This window comes from Dermochelys coriacea, chromosome 1 (genome assembly GCF_009764565.3).
Source record: "Dermochelys coriacea isolate rDerCor1 chromosome 1, rDerCor1.pri.v4, whole genome shotgun sequence".
Taxonomy (NCBI): Eukaryota; Metazoa; Chordata; order Testudines; family Dermochelyidae; genus Dermochelys; species Dermochelys coriacea.
Genome location: NC_050068.2, coordinates 159,077,645 through 159,102,690, shown reverse-complemented (window position 1 = coordinate 159,102,690; position 25,046 = coordinate 159,077,645). Strand labels below are relative to the sequence as shown.

Genomic DNA, 25,046 nt, shown 5'->3' with positions numbered 1-25,046 from the left:
AGCTGCACACAATGCAATGCCCTCCCCAGACTCGGACATTATAAACAAAGGGGCTGACAAAGGAAGTGCTGTCGTCAGTCAGTGATAAGCTGCCAAAATCGGAAGGACTGCTTCCTTCAGTCGCTCCGGGTCTTCGGCGGCCCCGAAGCACCTGCTGTCAAAGACCCGGAGCGCTGCCGGGTGAGTAAAAAAATTAAAAAGGGAGGGGAGAGCCTCCCCAGCCAGGAGCTCAGGCGGGCCGGATGGGCTGCACTTTGCCTACCCCTTTAGCAACCGGCTCTAAACCGCCTTCGACATTTTAACAAGCGGTTTGCGCCCAGCGGCTCCAGCTGCCCCCTGGCCGCGGGCGTGAACCGCTCAGACAATGAGGAGGAGGCTGCCCGACCCCTCTCCACCACCCTCTGCTGCAGGCCGCTCCCCTCCCCTCCCCTCCCCTCCCACGGAGGCGTCCCCCAAAGAACCCACAGCATCTGCTCGAGCGAGGAGGGGGGCGAGGTAAGATCTTCTCTTGGACCAACTTGGCGGGGGTGCGGGGGGGCGAGAGCCGAGCTCTGGTTGAGCTCAGGGCAGACCCGCGGGCGTTTCTGGCAGGAGGGGGGGGGGTGTTTGGCAGTAGAGCAGCGTCCCCCCCGGCCCCTGCCTTCGGACGCACCGGAGCCCCGACGCTTGCCGCGGGGGAACAGCGGCGCGACGCCAGGCAGCCTTTACGCTTGACCACAGGCCGAAGAAGGGAGCCGCGCCCGCGCTCCTGCCGGGGCTGAAAGGCCGGCCCCAGCCGCGTCCCGGCCCGTGCGCTGACACCGAAAGCGCCGCCAGGGCAGAGCCCCGTGCGCACGGAGAGGGGCGCGCTCCCCTCGCCGCTGCTTCGCCCCCACAGCCCAGGGCGCGGCGGCGGACTTCGGCACCGCGCGGGCCCAGCGGCCGCTCCCCACGGCAGCGCCGTCTCCTCCCTCAGGCCGCTCCTTCTGCTTCTGCTCCCAGCCTGCCCCGAGCGCCGCCCAGCTGGCCCGGTGGGCGCCTGGTTCCCCCGGCGCAGCGAGGTTTGCGCTCTCCCCAGCCCGGGGCGGGGCCGCCGCGGAGAAGCCCCGCTGCCCGGGAAGATGCGGCTGGCCTGGAGCAGTGAGTAGGCGCCGCGCACCGGCGGGGGCGGGAGCCAGCGAGCTGCCCCCCCCCCGCCCTGGGGCCGGGCTGGAGGCGGCGGGCGCCGTCCCTGCCGCCGGCTTCCTTCCCCCCCGGGGGGGCTGGCGGGCCGGTCCTCTTTCCCCGCGCCGCTCTGGCTGGCCGCCAGAGCTCGGGGCTCAGCCTCCTGCTTCCCGCGGGCAGCCCTCGCTCTCCCCGGCCCTCCAGCAGCAGAACAAGTCGCACTGTGGCTGCTTCTTGGGGTTTGGCCCCCCCCCCCCCCCCCCCATCGTTTACCGGCAGGCGCTTGGGACATCAGACGTGTTGCGGCTTCTCGCCCCCTCTGCCATCCCTGCCTCTCTTGGCGCTTTTCTCCTGGGCTTCTGCCCCCTTCCCCAGCCACGCTGGGACCGGCTCTCTGCCCCGGCTGGCGAGCACCGCCGCCCTTCGGCCCGCGCACAGCGCTGTGTCGGCGCCACTGCGCCTCCTCGCCCCGAATGCTGGCATCTCTGTACAATGCGAAATGCACCGCGGCCAGCTAAACTACCCCCGCCGCTGTGGGGCTCGCTGCCTCGCGGATCATTTGCACGGTGTTCCGTGGGGAAACCAGCGATCTGCCCAGGGCTTTGGGGGAGCTGGGGATCATGTTGGCACCGTGCCGAGTTCCAGACCCGTAATATCCGCACTTTTTAAAACAGACGGACGGACGGACAAACAAAAACCCTCCCATTGTCCCGGTCCTGCTTTGAGCAGGGGGTTGGACTAGATGATCTCCTGAGGTCCCTTCCAACCCTGATATCCTATGATTCTATGTCTCCGCCATCTCGCTCACAGATCTGGGCCCTGCAAGAGCTCAGCGCAGTGTTCAGGGGTGTTGCTGATGCAGGACATATCATTCTCCTGTGTTTGCAGAGCTCAAAGGGATGGTGACGATGGGGAGAAGTTTTTTCACAGTAACTGGATGAAAAGAAAAGGGAGGACTTGTGGCACGTTAGAGACTAACGAATTTATTAGAGCATAAGCTTTCGTGAACTACAGCTCACTTCATCAGACGCATTTGTTTTCCACCAAATGCATCCGATGAAGTGAGCTGTAGCTCACGAAAGCTTATGCTCTAATAAATTTGTTAGTCTCTAAGGTGCCACAAGTCCTCCCTTTTCTTTTTGCGAATACAGACTAACACAGCTGCTACTCTGAAACCAGTAACTGGATGCTGATGGATGTAGCGCCCCCTCCCCTCCCCACCCCCTCCCAAAAAAGCCAGGCGGCTGCTGGCATTCACAGAGCAGCTCCACACAAGGATCACTGCATCCGGGCTCAAGAAATGAGCATTGATTGGTGGAATACATCATAATGCACTTTTGAGACGACTGGGGGGGTTGTAGAAGTTTTGAGTTCAAAAGGCTGCGTTCCTGGATGTGTGAGCCAAGCTTGCACCAGACAGACAATCCACGGACCCCAAATGAGAGCTGCATTGAGAAGCGAGTGGCAGTCGTGCTGTGGAAGGTTGCAACACCAGATTGCTTTCAGTCAGTGGCGTCTGTTTGGAATTGGAAAAATCACAGAGGGGGCCATTGTTATCCAAGTGTGTAGGGCTGTTAAATATCTCCTGCTACGCAGGACTGTGAATCTTGGTAAAATACAAGAAGTAGTGGATGGATTCATATCACTGGGGTTCCAGAACTCAGGTGGGGTGATAGCACACACATCCCTCTTCTGGCTCTAACCCACTTTGCCACCAAGTATATCAACAGAAAGGGATATTGTTTTCATGGTTATATAACTGCTAGTGAATCACTGATGATCTGTCACTGATATCAAGGTAGACTGGTTAGGGAAGGTGCATGATGTTTGCACGTTTAAGAACATGTGCTTTAAAAAAAAACTGCAAGAAGGGACATTTTCCCCAATGGGCAGATTACCATAGGTGTTATTGAAATGCCGATATTGATCCTGGTGCAATACAGCCTACCCCTTGCTCCTCTGGCTCATGAATTTGTACACTGGTCACCTTGGCAGCATCAAGGAAAGATTCAACTACCATCTCAACAGGTGCAGAATGACTGTTGAATATGCTTTTGGTATATTGAATGGACACTAGCATGGCTTATTTAGTAGATTGGATCTCAGAGAGGAGAAATATCCTCCGAGTTATAGCTGCATGGTGTGTAATGCATTATAGCTGTGAGACAAAGGGTAAAAGCTGCCATCGGGATGAAGGGTTGGCATGAATAGGCTGCTGAATTTGAACAGCAAGAGACAAGGGCTAGTGGAACAGCCAACTGTAGAGCTATACAGCTGAGGGAGATCTTAAAAGGCCAGTTTGTCAGTCAGCCACAATGGTGTTGTCTAATGTTATTACATAACGCCTCTTGGGTGTTCTTACTATGGGTGGGGCTTTGCTTCCTGCTATTCACTGTAGTTCCTGATGTAAACTAATAATGATACGGAGTCTCCAAAAAATAGAACTTCATTATGTGCAGAGAACAAAGTTAAGTGTAACAAACAAATGCTAAGTTTAAAAAAATCTTTTTACCAACACTGTGACTTCGAAATCCCAATTGAAAACAGAGGTAGGGCAGGGAACATTTATGTCCATGTATCTGAAACCTGCAACAACATGGCTACATATACGCTGCCCTGTGGTTTTCACAGGTACCAGTGTATGTGTAGCTATTGTTCTCCTTGTTCAGTGTGGAGTGATAGGCATAAGGATGTACACCATGGTGGTGTGGGAGTGTAGTGAGCAGCGACTATTTTTAAACAAGGAGAAAGGTGGGGGAAGGAGAAAGAGATGAGCACACACTGGGAAAAAATTGACAAGCTTGCAGTTATGTAAGTAAACCACAAGAATGTGATAACGGAGTCCTTCATCTATTAACTAATTAGGTCTTCTGCTCTTTTGTATCTTTCTTAGGCACCAATACACTTTAATTTATTTGTTCTTTCAGAGCCAAGTATATTACAAAATTGGACCAAACCAATAATTGAAAATAGTAATAATAATAATAATAATCCCCCCAATTGAACAATAAGAAACACTTGCCTGATGCTCAACTGGGTGGACAGGACTGCAGAGCCTTTGCTATTTTTTTTAAAGTTCTAAATCATTGTTTTTTCTGTGATTTTTAGTTCTAAAAATTTCAACCATTTTGATGCAAAAAGCTGTGACTCAACATCCTTCACAAATATAGGCTTGTGGTAAAAACCTGGATCTTTAACTTTTACATTCCATCAGAAACTTTCATCTTTTTTCTGGCTTGACCTTTGTATTTTGGCTCAGTAACAGGTTTCTCTGAATCATTTTCAGTTTGTCCTTGTGTTGTTCCATTTCTTAGTTAATTACATCAGACCAAATTTCCACTGAGACTTCAGTGATTTGTAATCTGTTGAGTCTGTCTGAGTAGGTCTCACTTCCATGGGCTCTGTAGACTCCCCCCAGCTCAACAGCTTCGGACTTGCAAGGCTCATGTTAGTACCCTACAAATAGATGTGTAGACAGTGTTTTGAGGTTGCGACTTTGGCTTTGAAGCTTATGGAGGGCTCCTTTCTGAGGCACAACTTTAAAGCACAGTCTACACAGCTATTTTAGATCACTATTCCAAGTCTGTCAACCTGGACTAGGAGGCTCACTTCTGCAGCTGTGTAGACATACCCTCTAAATTTGCTTTTTAGTGCCATGTGAAAAATGTGCTTTTTTTAAAAATCTATGGCCTTATCATATATATGCAAATTCCAACATTATTTATGGTAGCTGGATGCAGCTATGGAGAGAGAAACTTTTTGAGAATTCTGCCATCTGTCTTGGAGAAACTGGGACATTAAGTCCCATTTTTTTCAACCAAAATGAATCTGATGGTGGTTACAGAACTTTTGAATGCATTTTAGAACTGTTAGGTATTCTCTCTTCCTCAGTGAGGTTCAAATACTGTGGTGAACACTCATATATCAGAAGCTAAGGATGAATCTACCTGAGACCTTCACTCATCTTTTTCACTTTACTTTTATTGCCAGAGCCAATGGCAAAGACTTCCTCGGGATATTTCTCTTCGTATTCTTGGATGGTATCTTCAGCAGCTTGGACACAATATTCTCCTTTTTTCTATTTAGAAATAAACTCAGTAGCATTCATTGGGATTGTAGTTTTCTAAGAATGGCTGCTTATAGCTGTTGGAGGGTCATTTTTCATGTTTCATCATCCTTCCTTAATATCAACGCTGATCCTTTTAGTCCTTCCTTTACTATTTCTCTGTTTCTATTGAAGTGCTTAACTCTGCAGTGAAGATATAGCTTTAACTTGCATTATTTAAAGTTACGTCTCCTGAGCTAGGCTAACTTGAGTGAATGGGACCCACTTGGACTTGTCTTCACTGCAAAGTTAACTCAACACAGAACTTGAGTGTTATGCTAACATGAGGCCCTCATCCACAGAGACAAACTCTGAACTTGAATGTGGTGGTGCTTTTAATCCTTGTTGGCTGTCTCATTGGAGGGTATAGGCTAACACTTGAGTTAGCACAACTCATCAGCTGCTAATTTGTGTCCACAGCTACAGAGTGTCTTATCTCCCTTCAAGTGCTGCTAGTCCTCCAGCACTTTCCCACAATTCCTCCCATGTGCCCAGGAAATATAGAAAAGTCCTCCCACAATTCACTGGGAAAGAATTCCTGGAGCAATTCAGCTAACTACAACATTAAAAACCCTGGATATACACCCAGAAGTCTTAGGCTATGTTGTTACTGACAAAAATGGTATGTTTTTACCACAGGATAACTAACAGATATGTTAGCTATACTGCTGTAAAATCCCAGTGGAGATAAGGCACTACTTTTATTTAAAAGTAAACTAGGTGAGGTCAACTACAGACAGGAATATAGTGTTGGCCTTACCTAGGTATCTCGCGATAAACAATAAAAGTGCTTTGTCTGTACTTAGGATTTTACAGTGGGATAAATGTTGTCTGTTATCTAGCGTAAACAAACAAAAACCCCCACCATCCTGCACACCTTTGTGTTAGTGAAGACAAAAGTGTAATGCCACACGAGCGAGTGCTGTACCTGTGTGGACAAATTAGCTCAAGTGTTACTTTGCTGTGTTGCTGCTCCTGCTAGGGCTAGGCTAGCTCAAGCCTAAGAAACTTGAATTAATTTTTCAATGGAGACAATCACTAACTGTGGGTCCTGTCAGTTGACATTTGTCTGGAGGAGTATACCCTAGGCTAAGTGCATCAATTATTTCTTTAAAATGCTTATTTTGTACTTCATTGAAGGTAATGTGTAAATGAAGGTTGCAAGTTTGTTTTTTTTGTTTGTTTGTTTTTTAACCAAGTGGAAAACTTTGCTTTTCAGATTATGACATTAAAAATAAACACTGATTGACCCTTGCCTTTCTTTGGATGCTGAAAATGAACAAAAGACTTCTCTTGAATTAAGCTAATGTTAAAAAGCTTGATAAGCCTGGAACCAGGGTCTTAACAGAACAGCGTGGATATTTTTTATGATCCTGAAAATCTCTCACATGATCACCAATTCATCAAGGTTCTGCTCTTTCACCTTTGACAATTATATTCAGAGTCACATTTGATCTGCAAAAGGGTGAAAGAAACTGAGTTTCTGCCCTGTTTTGAGGGTGACCTGTCTAGCTTGCTGCGTAGCAACTCTTGACATTGTTCACATTTTACTTTAGAAGAATCCTCTGTTTTCATTACTTAACTCCGTTCAATTGTTTGCTTTTCTAACCACTCCCTTCAACGTCAGACATGCTGAATCAGATAAATCGTACACTAGGGTTTAGCAATCAGTGAATGCTAATAGAGCTAGCTAAAATATACTAAAACTTGATGCATTTTTTTTATTGGAAATGTCAAATTTTGACCAAAAATATGTAATTTTTGACATATTTTGCAAAAATTACATCCTGTTTTTCAACTAGCTCTAATACAAAGCTCTTGTTTGCAATATCTAATTACCTCCATTTCTAGCATAGGCTATGAGCAGCTTAACTAGTTATTAAAAACCTGTATAAATTGGATAGTAATTAGAACTGGTAAAAAAAAAATTTCCAGCAATATCTCTTTCCATCAGAAAATGCCATTTTGTTGCAATCTAAACTTTCCTCAGCAATGTGTCAATGTTGATGAAATTTCATTTAAAAAAAAATCAAAATGAAGCATTCTGATATGGTCAGAATGTTCTGTTTTGACTTCTGTGGACAGGGACATTTCAATTTTCCATTTTGAAATGACTTTGTCTCCAATTTTTATTTTACATTCTAAATTATAATATAAACAAAATGGATACAAAATATTTTGATTTTATTGAAGTGCAGTGTTTCACCTGACCCAAAATTGATTTTTTTTTTTAAACAAATCCTAGTTTGTGGGAAATTTAGAAATTCCACTGTGGCCAGATGACTATAGGAAAGTAGTGAAAACAAGTATGCTAGCCCCAGGCTAAATAAATCCCTGTTACCATAATAATCAAATGGCAGTTCCTCCAGGTTAATCTAGACACCTGGGGCCAATTAAGAGTCTTCTAGAAAGCAGTGGAGACAGGTTGATTGGGACACATGAAGCCAATCAAGGGCTGGCTGGAACTAGTTAAAAGCCTCCCAGTTAGTCGGTTAGAGGCATGTGTCAGGATTTGTAGGAGGAAGCCGCGCTGCTGGAGAAACTGAGCAGGAAAAAACCCTATGAGGCACAAGGAAGGAGGCCCTGAGGTAAGGGTGAAGTAGATGTTGAGGAAGTGGGGGCTGCTGTGGGGAAGTGGCCCAGGGAATTGTACTCATCTTGTTTCAAAAGTTCAGCTACCAATAGCTGCTACTATTCAGGTCCCGGAGTAGAGGGCAGGCCCAGGCTTCCTCCCTCATTCTCCCCAACTGTCCCCGATTAATCACAGAGACTGTGAGACAACAGAGACTGTGCGAGGGAGGGTTGCTTCTTCCCACCTTCCTTGCTGGCTTATGATGAAAATGGCTCGGAGTGTGTGACTCTTGCCTCTAGAGAGAGAGAAGGGCTACATGGAGGGTCACAGTGAGCCTCTGAGGCTAGCATAATCCGTCTGGAAGCACGGGACCCACAGAGACAAGGTCAGAACTTTGTCACACCATGTAGCAAATCAGAATGAAAAAAATTCAGCAATTCAGAATTTTACATGAAACAGAAATGTTGGTTCCTGTACAGCCCTAGTGCTAATGTTTTTAAACAGCACTCAAATAAATCATGTTAACCTTGCATCATTTTAAACTCAACCAACTACCCCTCCAGTGTAGATGGGGCCTAGCATGCTGGGATTGTGCTAAAGCACAGGGAATTTGTGAACTTCTTGCTCAGGAATTTGATTTGGGAACCACCCATATATCCCATATTTATTCCTGGGAAAGGAAACTTCAAAAATAAACAGGAGAATCTCCAAATTTGATGTTCATCCTCATTTTCTTGTTTGATCTGCTGAGTATTGTTTAAAAAAAAAAAGCTGCCATGTTTTCCCTGCCCCTTTCCTATCTTCCAGCCCCCCTAAAAGGCTGCATTTCAGTGACGGTTGAAGTAGTTCTTTAATTAACACAGTGTACATACTCACAATGTGAAGCATTTGGGTCATTTTGGGGTGAAAGATGCAATAAAAATGTTATATTTTATTAACATGGGGGTAGGGTGTATGACACATCTCCAGGTCAGGGTATAAATTTTTATTTCTGAAGACAGGGAAGCCAAGTGTCTGGTACAATGTGACTGTATTTATCAGCTTCACTCACAAAAACATAGCAGATACACACCTGTCTCCTTGCCCTTATAGACACTACTATAGCTTCTACAATAGTGATGGAAATTATACTATAAGTAAGAGAAGCTGAACTAGTGGCTGTTGTCATTCCATATCTCTGTGCAGGCTTCTGAGCCTCCAGATGTGTGCAAATCTAGATTTCACAACTCAACCCTCAATCTGAACCCCAATTCCATTTACATATCTGCCTATTCAGGCCTAGTTTAATCTTCTCCTGTATTTCAAAGAGGATATGAAGAGCCCCCTGTGAGCTATCTGTAGGGTGGTTTTTTAACTGCCACCTATCACCGTAGCATCTGGGTGCCGCCAATCTAAAATGGATAGGAATAGCCAAGTCTCTAGATGATTTCAGGGAATCTCTGGCATGTTTCCTTTTCAGGGTCAAACCTCTGCTTGGAGATAGAGTGGTTTTTTTGTTGTTAATTGTGTTTTAAGACTTTTTTTTTTTTTAAGAGGTGGAAGGGATTGTCATTGTTGAATGCCATGCTAACTAACTCTGTCTGCAGCCCCACCGAAGATCTCAAATGGTGTGGAATGCCTGTGCATCAGGACTGAATTTCCCGCTCTCAAAATAGTGTATTTGTGTAACAGCACCATAGAAGATGCTATATTTTTAGTAGCCCTGTGTAGACTTCTTATCACATGCTGCCTTTTTTCTCATTAAATAATGGATTTGTTGTTTCTTATCAGACCTTGCGAAGTTATCAGGACTTATGTTAGCATCAGTGTGTGCTTGGTATTTGGGATACCTGTTTGCAGATATCGTATCTGAAGATTCGCTATCATCAGCTATTGAAAGTATTCAAAGCATTGGAGAGAAAACCAGTACTTAAGGGTATGTGGTCACATGACTTTTTTTCTGCTAATATGCAGTATATTATAAGTGAAGCACAGTGTTTGTAATTTAACCTGCAAATGAGTTGTTAGTTAATGAATGATTGGTTATGTGGTGTTCTCTTAAGAATGAATGAGCAGATTGTATAATAAGTAGGGTTATCGATTAATCACAGTTAACTCGTGATTAACTCAAAAAAACTGTGATTTAAAAAAATTAATTGTGATTAATCACAGTTTTAATCTCACTCTTAAACAATGAATACCATTGAAATTTATTAAATATTTTGGATGTTTTCTACATTTCAATATATTTCAGTTATAACCCAGAATACAAAGTGTACAGTGCTCACTTTATATTATTATATTTATTACAAATATGTTCACTGGAAAAATGATAAGAAATATTATTTTCAGTTCACCTCATACCAGTACTGTAATGCAATCTCTCTATTGTGAAAGTAGAACTTACAAAATGTAGATTTGTTTTGTTATATAACTGCACTCAAAAACAAACAAGTAAAACTTCAGAGTCTACAAGTACACTCAGTCCCTACTTCTTGTTCAGCCAATCACTAAGACAAACAAGTTTGTTTACATTTATAGGAGATAATGCTGCCTGCTTTTTATTTACAGTGTCACCTGAAAGTGAGAACAGATGTTTGCATGGCACTTTTGTAGCCAGCATTGCAAGGTATTTACGTGTCAGGTATGCTAAACGTTCGTATGCCCCTTCATGCTTTGGTCACCATTCCAGAGGACAAGCTTCCATGCTGAAAGACACTCATTAAAAATAATGTGTTGATTAAATTTGTCACTGAACTCCTTGGGGAAGAATTGTATGTCTCCTGTTCTGTTTTACCCACATTCTGCCATATATTTCATGTTATAGCAGTCTTGGATGATGACCGAGCACACCTTGTTCATTTTAAGAACACTTTCACTGCAGATTTGACAAAATGCAAAGAAGGTACCAATGTGAGATTTCTAAAGATAGCTACGGCACTCGACTCGAGGTTTAAGAATCCAAAGTGCCTTTCAAAATCTGAGAGGGATGAGGTGTGTAGCATGCTTTCAGAAGACTTAAAAGAGCGACACTTCAATGCAGAAACTACAGAACTTGAACCACCAAAAAAGAAAATCAACCTTTTGCTGGTGGCATCTGACTCAGATGATGAAAATGAACATGCATCGGTCCTCGCTGCTTTGGATCATTATCAAGCAGAACCCATAATCAGCATGAACGTATGTCCTCTGGAACAGTGGTTGGAGCATTAAGGGACATATGAATCTTCAGTGCATCTGGCGCGTAAATATCTTGCAACACTGGCTACAATAGTGCCATGTGAACGTCTGTTCTCACTTTCAGATGACATTATGAACAAGAAGCAAGCCGCATTATCTCCTGCAAATTGTAACCAAGCTTGTTTGTCTGAGCAATTGTCTACGTTTATAGTACACTAAAACACTGGTCAAAAGATCATCTCAGAGGACTGCTGGACCCACTCTCCCCAGTCAAATTCTTCTTTGCTCTCTATCCTCATTTGGCAAGCAGGTGCGAATTTCAAACCCATATAAATCTGTGGTATTTTTGATCTGATGTTTGTAGGTTGACAAGGTTTGCCTTTATAAGTACTTGTGTGACCTTGCTCTGATATATTGAAATTAATTGGTCATTTTGGTATATAATGGTGTTTACATAGTGCTCAAACAAAGCATGTTCTGCTTTCTTCTTCACTACAGCCCCACCCCCCAAAAGACAGAAATGTGACCATTGGTCTCCGTGCTCACCTGGAAGCTATGCTTATCGATTACTCAGTGGTGGTGGCAAGGAAAAGTTGGCCAAGATTTGTTTTGAAGATGAGCTGTAAGTATCACTCTACTTTGAGTCTAAGCAAGGGCTACCTGGAGTAGTAGAGGCATTTTGGTTTAGCAACAGACTAAAGTTTTATTATAAAGAGACATTTCTTGGATTAACGCCAACTACATAATACAAAACCACCAATCTTGGGGTTTTACATTTTCAGTACTATTTACCATGCTACGCTCCTTAAGTCCCTCAAGCAAGACACCACCATTTCAGCTCTCCTCTGTAAAGTATAGGTGTGATTCTAGGACAGGCACACAGCAAATGAGGAATGCTTGGAAATCCAGAGGTGGGATTCATTTAGATGTTGTGGTTTTTAATTTAACGATTATAAACTTTTTTTAAAAAACCTCTTAAATTTTGTTACATCTGATCCATATGTTTTCTCCCTTTGGGATAGCTCATTGCTTTCTTCATCATTGGGTCCAAATGCTGTTTTCATTGAATTCAGTGCCAAAATTTTCACTGACTTTACTGAGGCAAAAATTTGATTCTGTGTCCTTATTTCTGTGTAGCTGACACCCCTGAAATTTTAATTACTGTCTCTTCTGACTACATGATTGGCTTCATTGTATGAACTCTTAGATATCTTATAACTTTAAACCCTGAATAATTCTGTTCCATCTGTGTGGAGATTGCTGCCCACCCCCTTTTTTTTTTTAGCCCATTACCAACACTAAACTCCACCCAATTTTCTTTCTGTTCCATTGCATCTTTCCAGTCTCCCTCGCTGTGTGTATTCTGAAAGTATACTTATGTTTCTTTGATACTTTAGATTTTTTTCCTTTTAGTCTACTTTGTCATTTTGTTTTCTCTGTGCTTGTCACTAAAGTAATCTTTCTGTTCTATCTCTAACTCTTTTTTTTAACCTTGCATCTTGGCTTTTCTCTTTTGTTCATATAAACTGCTTTGGGCCAAGATTTTCAAAAGTGACTAATGATTGTGGGTGCCTCAGATTTCAGATGCACAACTTGAAACACTATAAAAGGGCCTAATTTTCAGAGGTTGGATGCTCAGTGCATTATGAAAATCAGGCCTTTTTACAGTGTCTCAAGTTAGGCACTCAAAAACTGAGGCCCTTAAAATCACTAGTCACTTTTGAAACTCTTGGTGTGGAGCTGTTGTGAAGATGCACTGGCCTATTCTATAAATCTGTGTGGAATGGTGCCACAAAACAAATTGTTTTTTCTTTGGCATTGTTTTTATTCTGCTTGCGCTGCACTTGTACAGGTTACAGTTTTGAAGTAGACTCATTATGGGTTCTCTGGAGGAGATGCGCCATAGATATTTAAGACATGGCTCTATTGCTTTCAGCAGACTCCTCAATTAAATGATTAAGCTAAGAACAAGAATACCAGGAATGACTTTGCCTAGGTAAATATCACCGCCCTTCTGGAAGTACAGTTCCTGACGATGATGTATTTATTTCAATTTCAGGCTCATAAGTGAACAGAAGGGTAATGTTGGAAGAGGTATAAACATTGCCATTGTGAATTGTAAGTAAGAGAGGAATGTTATGGGGACAATGGTAGTACACTAAGAAAAATGATTTTGCATGTCTGAGATGCAATCTAACAGTCTTCCTTCTATATTTTTAAACTACCACTTCCTCTCTGTTGGACACTTATGAAAGTAGAGTAATCAAGAATAATGATTGTTTGTCACGCCCCGTCACTTTTAGTGTGGCCTTGCAATGTGTGAATGACTGAACCGAGAATCATTTGGATTCAAACTTTCCTCTCTTATACTCCCTCTGTGCCCCTTCCAGCAAGCTTTTACCTTCTAAACTAAAAGCAATCCCTGAAATATGAGTGATCGATACACTTCTTAAAATTGGGTAAAGAATATTGATCTGAAAAGATGTATAAAAAGGACTACTGCAGATAGTGTAATGAGTTACTATTCTAGATAATAATATCTAACTTTTATACAGTGCTTTACATCTGTGGATCTCAAAGCACTTTACACATGAGTTCAGTATTATCCCCATTTTACAGATAGGAAACCTGAGGCATAGAGTGGTAAAATTTCTGCCCTTGGCCTGTCCGGTGACTTTGGGCAAGTACCAGAAACAGAACTCGGGTCTCCTGAGTTCCAGTCCAGTGCTCTATATACTAGGTGACAGTGATATTAATCTCTGGTTTAAATCCTTAATTTAGTTTCTAGTCATAATGAGTTTGGGCTGCTCTTTGTGTATGTCATTGTAACATCATCTTGTGCCCTCAAGTTTTTTGTACTCCCCTCTGTCCCTCCCACTTATGGGTGTAAAGGTACATGCAGTCCATCTTTGGCACTGTCCCAGAGGAAAACCACAGCCTTCTCCGTGGCAGTAGTACAGAGACTGCCATTCACATCTCTTTCACTGCCTTAGAGGAGTTCTGTTTCCTTACACAGCAGCAGCTCGTAACTTTCTAGTTTTATTAGATTCAAATTCCTCTTCGCTTTAACAAAAAGAAGCACTTGAAGAAAAAAATCTTAGAATAGTAGGGGGGGAAAAAGCTTGTTAAATTTTCAGTGGTTGAGAATGGACAACCATGAAAAATTGTCCAAGTGGCCCTGGATTTTAAATTAGAGAGAGTAGATTTACTTTGCATGTCATGTAAAAGAAATTTCTCAGTTCTCTAATGACTAGGATGAGGTGCAATATATTTAATAGTGGCCCCTCCTGTGAGGAATAAGAGCCCTGAGTCTGGAAAAGCAGCTCAGATGTAGTGTGATGTTTGCTTTGACCCAAAAATGTTGCAATATTAAAAAAAAAAAAGGTTCTGTTTGTTCTGTTTGCCCACCCACTTGAAAGGTAAATAGCTACACAAAGAACCAAGTTGTGTACATTGGTGTGGCTCCATTGACATCGGAGATATCCTGTTTATACCAGCTGAGGAGCTAGTCCAAAATTTTCATTTCTTTGTCACCAAACTTATCTTGTATTTTTACTTTCTATTAAAAAAAATCATAAAGGATTTAGTGGCCACAGTAGACAACCAACTGAACATGAGTTCTTCGTGTGAGACTGTTGCTAAGAGGGTGATCGTGATCCTTGAATGTGTAAGTAGAGGAATATCAAGTAGGAATAGGGAGGTGCTATTACCTCTGTACGTGGCATTAGTGAGACCATTACTGGAATATTGTGTCTAGCTCTGGGGTCTACACTTCAAAAAAAATGTTTAAAAATTAGAAAGGGTTCAGAAAAGTAAAAGCAGCAAAACTTTAATAATGAGAGACTACAGAAGCTGAACCTAATTAGTTTATCCAAGAAAAGATTAAGAGGTGACTTCATTGTGGTCTCCAAGTACCTACGTGGGGAACAGATTTTTGATAGTAGACAGCTGTTTAATCTAGCAGAAAAAGGCATAACAAAATCCAGTGATTGGAAACTAGCCAAATTCAGACTAGAAATACGGTGCAAATTTTAAACTGTGATAGTAATTAACCATTGGAACAACTTACTTATTAATATAGTGAATTCTCTTGAAATCTTTACATCAAAACTAAATCTCTTTCTGAAGAATATGCTACAACTTAAACAGACATTATGGGTTTGATGTTGAAATTATTAGGTGGGGTTCTCTGGCCTGTGTTATGCAGGAGATCAGACCAGATAAACACAGTAGTCCTTTCGGGCCTTAGAATGTGTGAAAATATTGCATAATAGAATATCTTCCATCCTTCCACTGAGAGGTAGTTTCTGGCTAAACAAATATTCACATGTACTCCTTAATTATCTTGCTTCCTTTATCCACTGGTTCAGATAGAAAAGTGGCCATATCTAACATTGCAATACAGTAAAACATCCTCTGCATATTTTCTAATTAATTAAACCTCTCCAGACTGTATCAACACTTTTTTCTATAGCATCACTTTAATATGTTAATTCACGTTGCTGTCCCCTTTCTATTCTAAATGAACAATTTTTGTTGTTAAGAAAGAGAAAATTATAAACCAAGATTAACAACACAGGAAAAAAAAGCGATATTCCACATACAAGCACAGTAAAATCCAGCATCCTCAGTTTGGTGTGATCTCTGGTCTCTGCTCAGGAGAGGCCCAGGTCTGGAATGTTATTTCTCCAGTTCTGGACTCTGCCTCCCAAATTGTGGACAACAACTTTTACAGAGTCCTGTGCTTTTAAGATACTTCCCTCTCCCCATGATCCTGCCAAGGATGAGAGCCAAGATGAGCCAGAAAGGGAGTAGCAATTGTTAGATCTTCCCACTGAGTGGCAGCATACAGTGTTCCTGAGGAAAGCACCCTCCTCTACAGGGAAGTGTATATTGTTTCATGTTCTCTGTGTATATAAATCTCCCCACTGTATTTTCCACTGAATGCATCCGATGAAGTGATCTGTAGCTCACGAAAGCTTATGCTCAAATAAATTTGTTAGTCTCTAAGGTGCCACAAGTCCTCCTTTTCTTTTTGCGGATACAGACTAACATGGCTGCTACTCTAAAACCTGTCATTATGCAAGGCACTGAATTTAGCCGTATGGAATAGAAATCTATCAACTTCATGAAAAAACTCATACAGATACAGACATCATCTTCCTTTCCAAATGCAAACAGATGGACATCATACTAAAAGGACTGAAGGTAAAAAATCTATTACAATCTACATACCACACAGACTATGCTGACAGCTTGTGCCACACGCTCTCAAAGAAACTGCGGAACCACCTGATCAACATCCTCTACAGCAAACAGGGAAAGATTAAGAATGAGCTCTCAAGACTGGATACTCTCATGAAGAACCAACCTCCCACACAAACTTCCTCGTGGCTGGACTTTAGACAAGCCATTTACCACACACACTTTGCTTCTCTACAAAAGAAAAAGGACACTAAACTATCTAAACTACTATATGCCACAAGGGGCCACAACAGTGGTTCCCTTAACCCACCCAGCAATATTGTTAATCTATCCAACTATACTCTTAGCCCAGCAGAAGAATCTGTTCTATCTCGGGGCCTCTCTTTCTACCCCTCCACCCCCACGAACATGATACAGTTCTGTGGTGACCTAGAATCCTATTTTCGATGCTTCCAACTCAAAGAATATTTCCAACACACCTCTGAACTACTTACTAACCCAAAGAGACGGTCCTACCAAGACTACAAAAAGAAGGATTCTGGGTGGACTTCTCCTGAAGGTCAAAACAACAGACTGGACTTCTACATAGAGTGCTTCTGCCGATGTACACGGGCTGAAATTGTGGAAAAGCAGCATCACTTGCCCAATAACCTCAGCCGTGCAGAACACAATGCCATCCAGAGCCTCAGAAACAACTCTGACGTCATAATCAAAAAGGCTGACAAAGGAGGTGCTGTCGTCATCATGAATAGGTCGGAATATGAACAAGAGGCTGCTAGGCAGCTCTCCAACACCACTTTGTACAAGCCATTACCCTCTGATCCCACTGAGGGTTACCAAAAGAAACTACAGCATTTGCTCAAGAAACTCCCTGAAAAAGCACAAGAACAAATCCACACAGACACACCCCTGGAAACCTGACCTGGGGTATTCTATCTACTACCCAAGATCCATAAACCTGGAAATCCTGGACACCCCATCATCTCAGGCATTGGCACCCTGACAGCAGGATTGTCTGGCTATGTAGACTCCCTCCTCAGGCCCTACATTACCAGCACTCCCAGCTATCTTCGAGACACCACTGACTTCCTGAGGAAACTACAGGTGATCTTCCTGAAAACACCATCCTGACCACTATGGATGTAGAAGCCCTCTACACCAACATTCCACACAAAGATGAACTACAAGCCGTCAGGAATAGTATCCCCGATAATGTCACGGCAAACCTGCTGGCTGAAATTTGTGATTTTGTCCTCACCCATAACTATTTCACATTTGGGGACAATGTATACTTTCAAATCAGTGGCACTGCTATGGGTACCCACATGGCCCCACAGTATGCCAACATTATTATGGTTGACTTAGAACAACGCTTCCTCAGCTCTCATCCCCTAATGCCCGTACTCTACTTGTGCTACATTGATGACATCTTCATCATCTGGACCCATGGAAAAGAAGCCCTTGAGGAATTCCACCATGATTTCAACAATTTCTATCCCACCATCAACCTCAGCCTGGACCAGTCCATACAAGAGATCCACTTCCTGGACACTATGGTGCTAATAAGCGATGGTCACATAAACACCACCCTATACCGGAAACCTACTGACCGCTATGACTACCTACATGCCTCCAGCTTTCAACCAGACCAGACCACGCCACACGATCCATACAATCGCATTTGCTCCAACCCCTCAGACAGAGACAAACACCTGCAAGATCTCTGTCAGGCGTTTTTACAACTACAATACCCACCTGCTGAAGTGAAAAAACAGATTGACAGAGCCAGAAGAGTACCCAGAAGTCACCTACTACAGGACAGGCCCAACAAAGAAAATAACAGAACGCCACTAACCATCACCTTCAGCCCCCAACTAAAACCTCTCCAACGCATCATCAAGGATCTACAACCTATCCCGAAGGACGACCCATCACTCTCACAGATCTTGGGAGACAGACCAGTCCTTGTTTACAGACAGCTCCTCAACCTGAAGCAAATACTCACCAGCAACCACACAACAGAACCGCTAAGCCAGGAACCTATCCTTGCAACAAAGCCCGTTGCCAACTGTGTCCACATATATCTATTCAGGGGACGCCATCATAGGGCCTAATCACATCAGCCACACTATCAGAGGCTCGTTCACCTGCGCATCTACCAATGTGATATATGCCATCATGTGCCAGCAATGCCCCTCTGCCATGTACATTGGTCAAACTGGACAGTCTCTACGTAAAAGAATAAATGGACACAAATCAGACGTCAAGAATTATAACATTCAAAAACCAGTCGGAGAACACTTCAACCTCCTTGGTCACTCGATTACAGACCTAAAAATGGCAATTCTTCAACAAAAAAAACTTCAGAAACAGACTCCGAGAGACTGCTGAATTGGAATTAATTTGCAAACTGGATACAATTAATTTAGGCTTGAATAAAGACTGGGATGGGTCATTACACAAAGTAAAGCTATTTCCCCATGTTTATCCCTCCCCACACCCCACCCCCGCTGTTCCTCAGACGTTCTTGTCAATTGCTGGAAATGGCCCACCTTAATTATCACTACAAAAGGTTCCCCTTGTTCTCCTGCTGGTAATAGCTCACCTTACCTGATCGCTCTCATTACAGTGTGTATCGTAACACCCATTGTTTCATATTCTCTGTGTATATAAATCTCCCCACTGTATTTTCCACTGAATGCATCCGATGAAGTGAACTGTAGCTATTTATGCTCAAATAAATGTGTTAGTCTCTAAGGTGCCACAAGTCCTCCTTTTCTTTTTGTACATCTTATGTAACTGATCAATGCCTGACTCAGTTTGGCATTTGAAAGCATAACATGAAAATTGGTTATTGGTTTTGCAGTTTTCCTACTAGCAAAAAAAGATGTGTCATGAATTTGTCAAAGTATTTTGAAGTCTTGAGAATTACCTCCAATTTTACATCTGTTTCATGAACTCAAAAATTGGCCCACTTGAACAACAATGAAATGAATTACGATTATTGACCAAGATTTTCTCAAATGAGTAGTGAGTCTGGGAGCCTAACTTGAGCCACTATAAAGAGGCCAGATTTTTCAGAAAGTGCTGAGCAGCTGTCCACTGAAAATTAGGGCTATTGAAATTGTCTCAAGTTGAGCATCCAAAATCAACAGCCACTTGAAAACCTTAGCCGTTGTTCCCAACTCTAGTTAGGAATTAGTAGAAAGTGTATATGCAAGCACCAAAGCTTATAAGACAATTCACTCATTCTTTTAAACATAAACTAAAAAAGTAAAGCCAATTCCATTATTTTAAAGAATTTGAGCAGAAATCTTTTATGTCATGCTACAGTTTTGGTGTTCAGTTGCAGGATAGCTTTAACAGATCACTTCTGTGTACCATTGGTGGGCAGAAATTAATGCTGTCAAGGAGAATCACTATGGTCATATATGTATACACCAGATTAATTTTTTAACTTAAAAGGAAATCTGGAACTAATGAAAACTAAAAATATAATTTTATATTACTATAGTTTCAAGTTATCAGAGGGGTAGCCATGTTAGTCTGTATCCACAAAAACAACGAGGAGTCCGATGGCACCTTAAAGACTAACAGATTTATTTTAAATAAATAAAACAAATAAATCTGTTAGTATTTAAGGTACCACTGGACTCCTTGTTGTTTTTATTTTTAGTTGTAACCATTGTGTTTACTTTCCCTTTACATATCCCCTTCCTTCCCTGTATTTAAAGTGTATCATTTCTTTATTGCAGATAAAACAGGAAAAGTTATATCTACAGAGTTTTTTGACATGTGGGAAGGAGGTAAGAGCCAAAGTATTACCAAATAAAAGTGGCAGAGGGTCTCTTGTAGACACTTTTCCATACAGAAGACATTTGGACTAAAAGTATTTTTTTTTCAATTAAATATTTGACAGTTGCTAAAGATCTCCAAGAATAATCAGTAATTAATTTAAAACTGATTGCAAAACAGATTTCTCTCTGCTCATCTGGAGTACTTCACAGTTTAATACGAAAGAAAAAAACTAAATTGTGTCAGGCCTTTATTTTATTTCTAGATTGCTGTGCTGTAGACGATCAGACTAGATGATCATGATGGTCCCTTCTGCCCTTAAAGTCTATGAGTCTAATCTGTCTCCTCCTACTTACTCCAGAGCTCCTGAGAGGTGCTGATTATTCTGTATGCTCACTGTCTTTTGTGGGAATTGAATGCTCTCAGTACCTTCAGGACGGCCCTTTGCCTGGGTTATGGGGGAATTATCTGGCTAGAGAAAAATAAGTAACTTTGCTTCTGTTTTTTGGAGACGCAAAGCTGAAAAGTAGCAATAAGGTGAGTATAAGGTGTTTTGTGCATCGGCATGGGGGTAATGAATAATCATTTATTGTATCAACAGACTTCTCGGGACCCATGACTACTTTCATTAAAAATGCACCTCAAGGGTCACTTCTCTTGATGGTGACCCATGATGACGGAAGCAGCAGGTAAGCAAGAAAGTGTGTACCAGCCCAGTGCTAGAATAATAAATGGCTTGCAACTCAGGTTGGTAACCTTCTGAGAAGCAAAAGTTGTTACAGCTTGAGCTATGATCAGGTTTAATCGCTTACCTCCTTCTCTCAGTCATTTGTTGCTGTCCCGTTTAACACTTACCCATTTAACAAGGCCTGAACCTCTCAAAAAACACTCAGATTACATGAAATTTGTTCAAACAATAAAATGTACAAAAGAGAGAGAATCCCTAATAACATAAAATTTTCTCTCTGCTCCCCTGTGCAAACTCATTGTCTTTTATTAACATCAGTGGAGTTGCACAGGTGTAAGTGGGCGTAGAATTTGGTTCCCTGAATTTTATGGCACATTACTGGACAGTTCTCCAGTAGAAGATACAGGAAGGCTTTAAACATTATTCATTAATAGGAAATCAGAAATTACACCACAAAATATCAAGGCTATATCCTTTCTTATGTAACTTATTTTTTGAACGTTCTGAATTTCAAAGTCTCCAATGTTAAATTTTTCAACTCTTCTACTAGATTAAAGGATGGTGCAAAAAAAGCAATAGCAGAGCTTGGCAGTAAAGAAATATGGAACTTGAAGTTCAGGTCAAGCTGGGCCTTTATAGCTGCCAAAGGTTTCAACCTACCAGATAACATTCAAAAAGAAAAGGTAGGGTTTATTTTGTTTTCTGTTTTCTTTCTTAAAACTGTAATTTTCACAAACCCTTCACAACCTTGTGTTTGTGACTTCTATCTGGAAACAAGTTTCCAAAAGTGATTAGTCATGTAGGATGTCTCAATTTTTGAAAGCCCAACTTTTAAGGACACCTTTAAGGAGGTCAGAATTTCAGAGGGTAGGTGCTCAGCATTTTCTGAAAATCAGGACCCTTTAAGAGTCTCAAGATGGACACCCAGGCAGGGAGATGTCCGAAATCACAAGTCATTTTTGAAAATCTTGGCCTCCTCAGACTTGATGAAAATTTAAGAGGAATCATTTCTGTATCAGAACTTCTCCTCATAGCAGTGGTATTTTAATTTATATGCGCCGTACAGTCATCTTTCTGTGATGCGAGGGGGAAAGAAATTGATATGCTTGGCCCAGCTCAGTTTTGACAGATTTCTCTAACTATTCTATTTTCTGAAGATGTATGGAATTATCCCTAGTTTCACATCTTTTCCAGAATGTTGTTGGGTGTTACTTACTGAAACAGGTTTCAGAGTAGCAGCCGTGTTAGTTTGTATTCGCAAAAAGAAAAGGAGTGCTTGTGGCACCTTAGAGACTAACAAATTTATTTGAGCATAAGCTTTCGTGAGCTACAGATCACTTCATCGGATGCATTCAGTGGAAAATACAGTGGGGAGATTTATATACACAGAGAACATGAAACAATAATATCGACTTCCCTGTAGATCTCAGTGGGATCAGAGGGTAATGGCTTGTAGAAAGTGGTGTTGGAGAGCTGCCTAGTAGCCTCTTGTTCATACTCCGACCTATTCATGATGACGACAGCACCTCCTTTGTCAGCCTTTTTGATTATGATGTCAGAGTTGTTTCTGAGGCTGTGGATGGCATTGTGTTCTGCATGGCTGAGGTTATGGGGAAAGCGATGCTGCTTTTCCACAATTTCAGTTCGTGCACGTCAGCGGAAGCACTCTATGTAGAAGTCCAGGCTGCTGTTTCGACCTTCAGGAGGAGTCCATCCAGAATGCTTCTTTTTGTAGTGTTGGTAGGAAGGTCTCTGTGGGTTAATATGTTGGTCAGAGGTGTGTTGGAAATATTCCTTGAGTCAGAGACGTCGAAAATAGGATTCTAGGTCACCACAGAACTGTATCGTGTTCGTGGGGGTGGAGGGGCAAAAGGAGAGGCCCCAAGATAGGACAGAGCTCTCCAACACCACTTTCTACAAGCCATTACCCTCTGATCCCACCGAGAGTTACCAAAAGAAACTACAGCATTTGCTCAAGAAACTCCCTGAAAAAGCACAAGAACAAATCCGCACAGACACACCCCTAGAACCCCGACCTGGGGTATTCTATCTGCTACCCAAGATCCATAAACCTGGAAATCCTGGATGCCCCATCATCTTAGGCATTGGCACCCTGACAGCAGGATTGTCTGGCTATGTAGACTCCCTCCTCAGGCCCTATGTTACCAGCACTCCCAGCTATCTTCGAGACACCACTGACTTCCTGAGGAAAATACAGTCCATTGGTGATCTTCCTAAAAACATCATCTTAGCCACTATGGATGTAGAAGCCCTCTACACCAACATTCCACACAAAGATGGGCTACAAGCCGTCAGGAAAAGTATCCCCGATAATGTCACGGCTAACCTGGTGGCTGAACTTTGTGACTTTGTCCTCACCCATAACTATTTCACATTTGGGGACAATGTATACCTTCAAGTCAGCGGCACTGCGATGGCATACTGTGGGGCCATGCGGGTACCCAACATTTTTATGGCTGACTTAGAACAACGCTTCCTCAGCTCTCGTCTCCTAATGCCCCTACTCTACTTGCGCTACATTGATGACATCTTCATCATCTGGACCCATGGAAAAGAAGCCCTTGAGGAATTCCACCATGATTTCAACAATTTCCATCCCACCATCAACCTTAGCCTGGACCAGTCCACACAAGAGATCCACTTCCTGGACACTACGGTGCTAATAAGCGATGGTCACATAAACACCACCCTATACCGGAAACCTACTGACCGTTATTCCTACCTACATGCCTCTAGCTTTCATCCAGATCATACCACACGATCCATTGTCTACAGCCAAGCTCTACGATATAACCGCATTTGCTCCAACCCCTCAGACAGAGACAAACACCTGCAAGATCTCTATCATGCATTCCTACAACTACAATACCCACCTGCTGAAGTGAAGAAACAGATTGACAGAGCCAGAAGAGTACCCAGAAGTCACCTACTACAGGACAGGTCCAACAAAGAAAATAACAGAACGCCACTAGCCATCACCTTCAGCCCCCAACTAAAACCTCTCCAACGCATCATCAAGGATCTACAACCTATCCCGAAGGACGACCCATCACTCTCACAGATCTTGGGAGACAGGCCAATCCTTGCTTACAGACAGCCCCCCAACCTGAAGCAAATACTCACCAGCAACCACACAACAGAACCACTAACCCAGGAACCTATCCTTGCAACAAAGCCCGTTGCCAACTCTGTCCACATATCTATTCCGGGGACACCATCATAGGGCCTAATCACATCAGCCACACTATCAGAGGCTCGTTCACCTGCGCATCTACCAATGTGATATATGCCATCATGTGCCAGCAATGCCCCTCTGCCATGTACATTGGTCAAACTGGACAGTCTCTACGTAAAAGAATGAATGGACACAAATCAGACGTCAAGAATTATAACATTCAAAAACCAGTTGGAGAACACTTCAATCTGTCCGGTCACTCGATTACAGACCTGAGAGTGGCTATCCTTCAACAAAAAAACTTCAAAAACAGACTCCAACGAGAGACTGCTGAATTGGAATTAATTTGCAAACTGGATACAATTAATTTAGGCTTGAATAGAGACTGGGAATGGATGAGTCATTACACAAAGTAAAACTATTTCCCCATGTTATTTCTCCCCCCAACCCCACCCCACCCCCCACTGTTCCTCAGATATTCTTGTTAACTGCTGGAAATAGCCTACCTTGCTTGTCACCATGAAAGGTTTTCCTCCTTCCCCCCCCCCACTGCTGGTGATGGCTTATCTTAAGTGATCACTCTCCTTACAGTGTGTATGATAAACCCATTGTTTCATGTTCTCTGTGTGTGTATATCCATCTCCCCTCTGTTTTTTCCACCAAATGCATCCGATGAAGTGAGCTGTAGCTCACGAAAGCTTATGCTCTAATAAATTTGTTAGTCTCTAAGGTGCCACAAGTACTCCTTTTCTTTTTACTGAAACAGATTACCTACAGGAAAGACTTCAACATCATTGTCCTATACTATGAGGTCTTCTGGGCAATAAGGGGTTTGGATAATAAAATTTTGAGGAATGATTATATAATAGATAACTGGGTGAGAGGGTGCCAGTTTAAGATAAGCAAAATGTGAAGTGTATCTGATGATTTCCAAGCCCCCTGTCTCCATATCTTTTACCTCTTGCTACACAGGGAAGCATGAAGTTTTCCAGGATGACAGTCTATAAACAATAAACGGAAGGGGGGTTTTTTTGTTTGTTTGTTTTTTAACCAGATCAACCATTCTGAGAATAGCAAGAACAGATATAACGGCTGGCCAGCTGAAATCCAGATAGAAGGTTGTATCCCAGTAAACCTGATCTGATCTTACATTTTGCTAATAAAGTCATATAAATTATTTTTA

The 25,046-nt window shown here is 42.4% G+C and overlaps 1 protein-coding gene and 2 long non-coding RNA genes across 3 annotated transcripts; all 3 read left to right on the top strand.

The window, feature by feature from the left end:
• The first annotated feature begins 1,085 nt into the window (after nt 1–1,085).
• FAM3B (FAM3 metabolism regulating signaling molecule B) lies at nt 1,086–25,046 on the top strand. The gene is given in 9 exon segments (XM_038386892.2): nt 1,086–1,119; nt 9,591–9,718; nt 9,720–9,735; nt 11,478–11,601; nt 13,039–13,097; nt 19,940–19,990; nt 20,581–20,668; nt 21,218–21,350; nt 24,918–25,046. Coding segments are annotated over 9 exon segments (708 nt in total). The 5' UTR covers nt 1,086–1,100; the 3' UTR covers nt 25,008–25,046.
• Nucleotides 1,529–6,107, top strand: LOC122458487. The gene is made up of 2 exons (XR_006278537.1): nt 1,529–2,072; nt 2,323–6,107. It is a non-coding gene; the product is annotated as an uncharacterized LOC122458487 (long non-coding RNA).
• On the top strand, nt 14,478–19,135 carry LOC122458490. The gene is made up of 2 exons (XR_006278538.1): nt 14,478–15,990; nt 18,943–19,135. It is a non-coding gene; the product is annotated as an uncharacterized LOC122458490 (long non-coding RNA).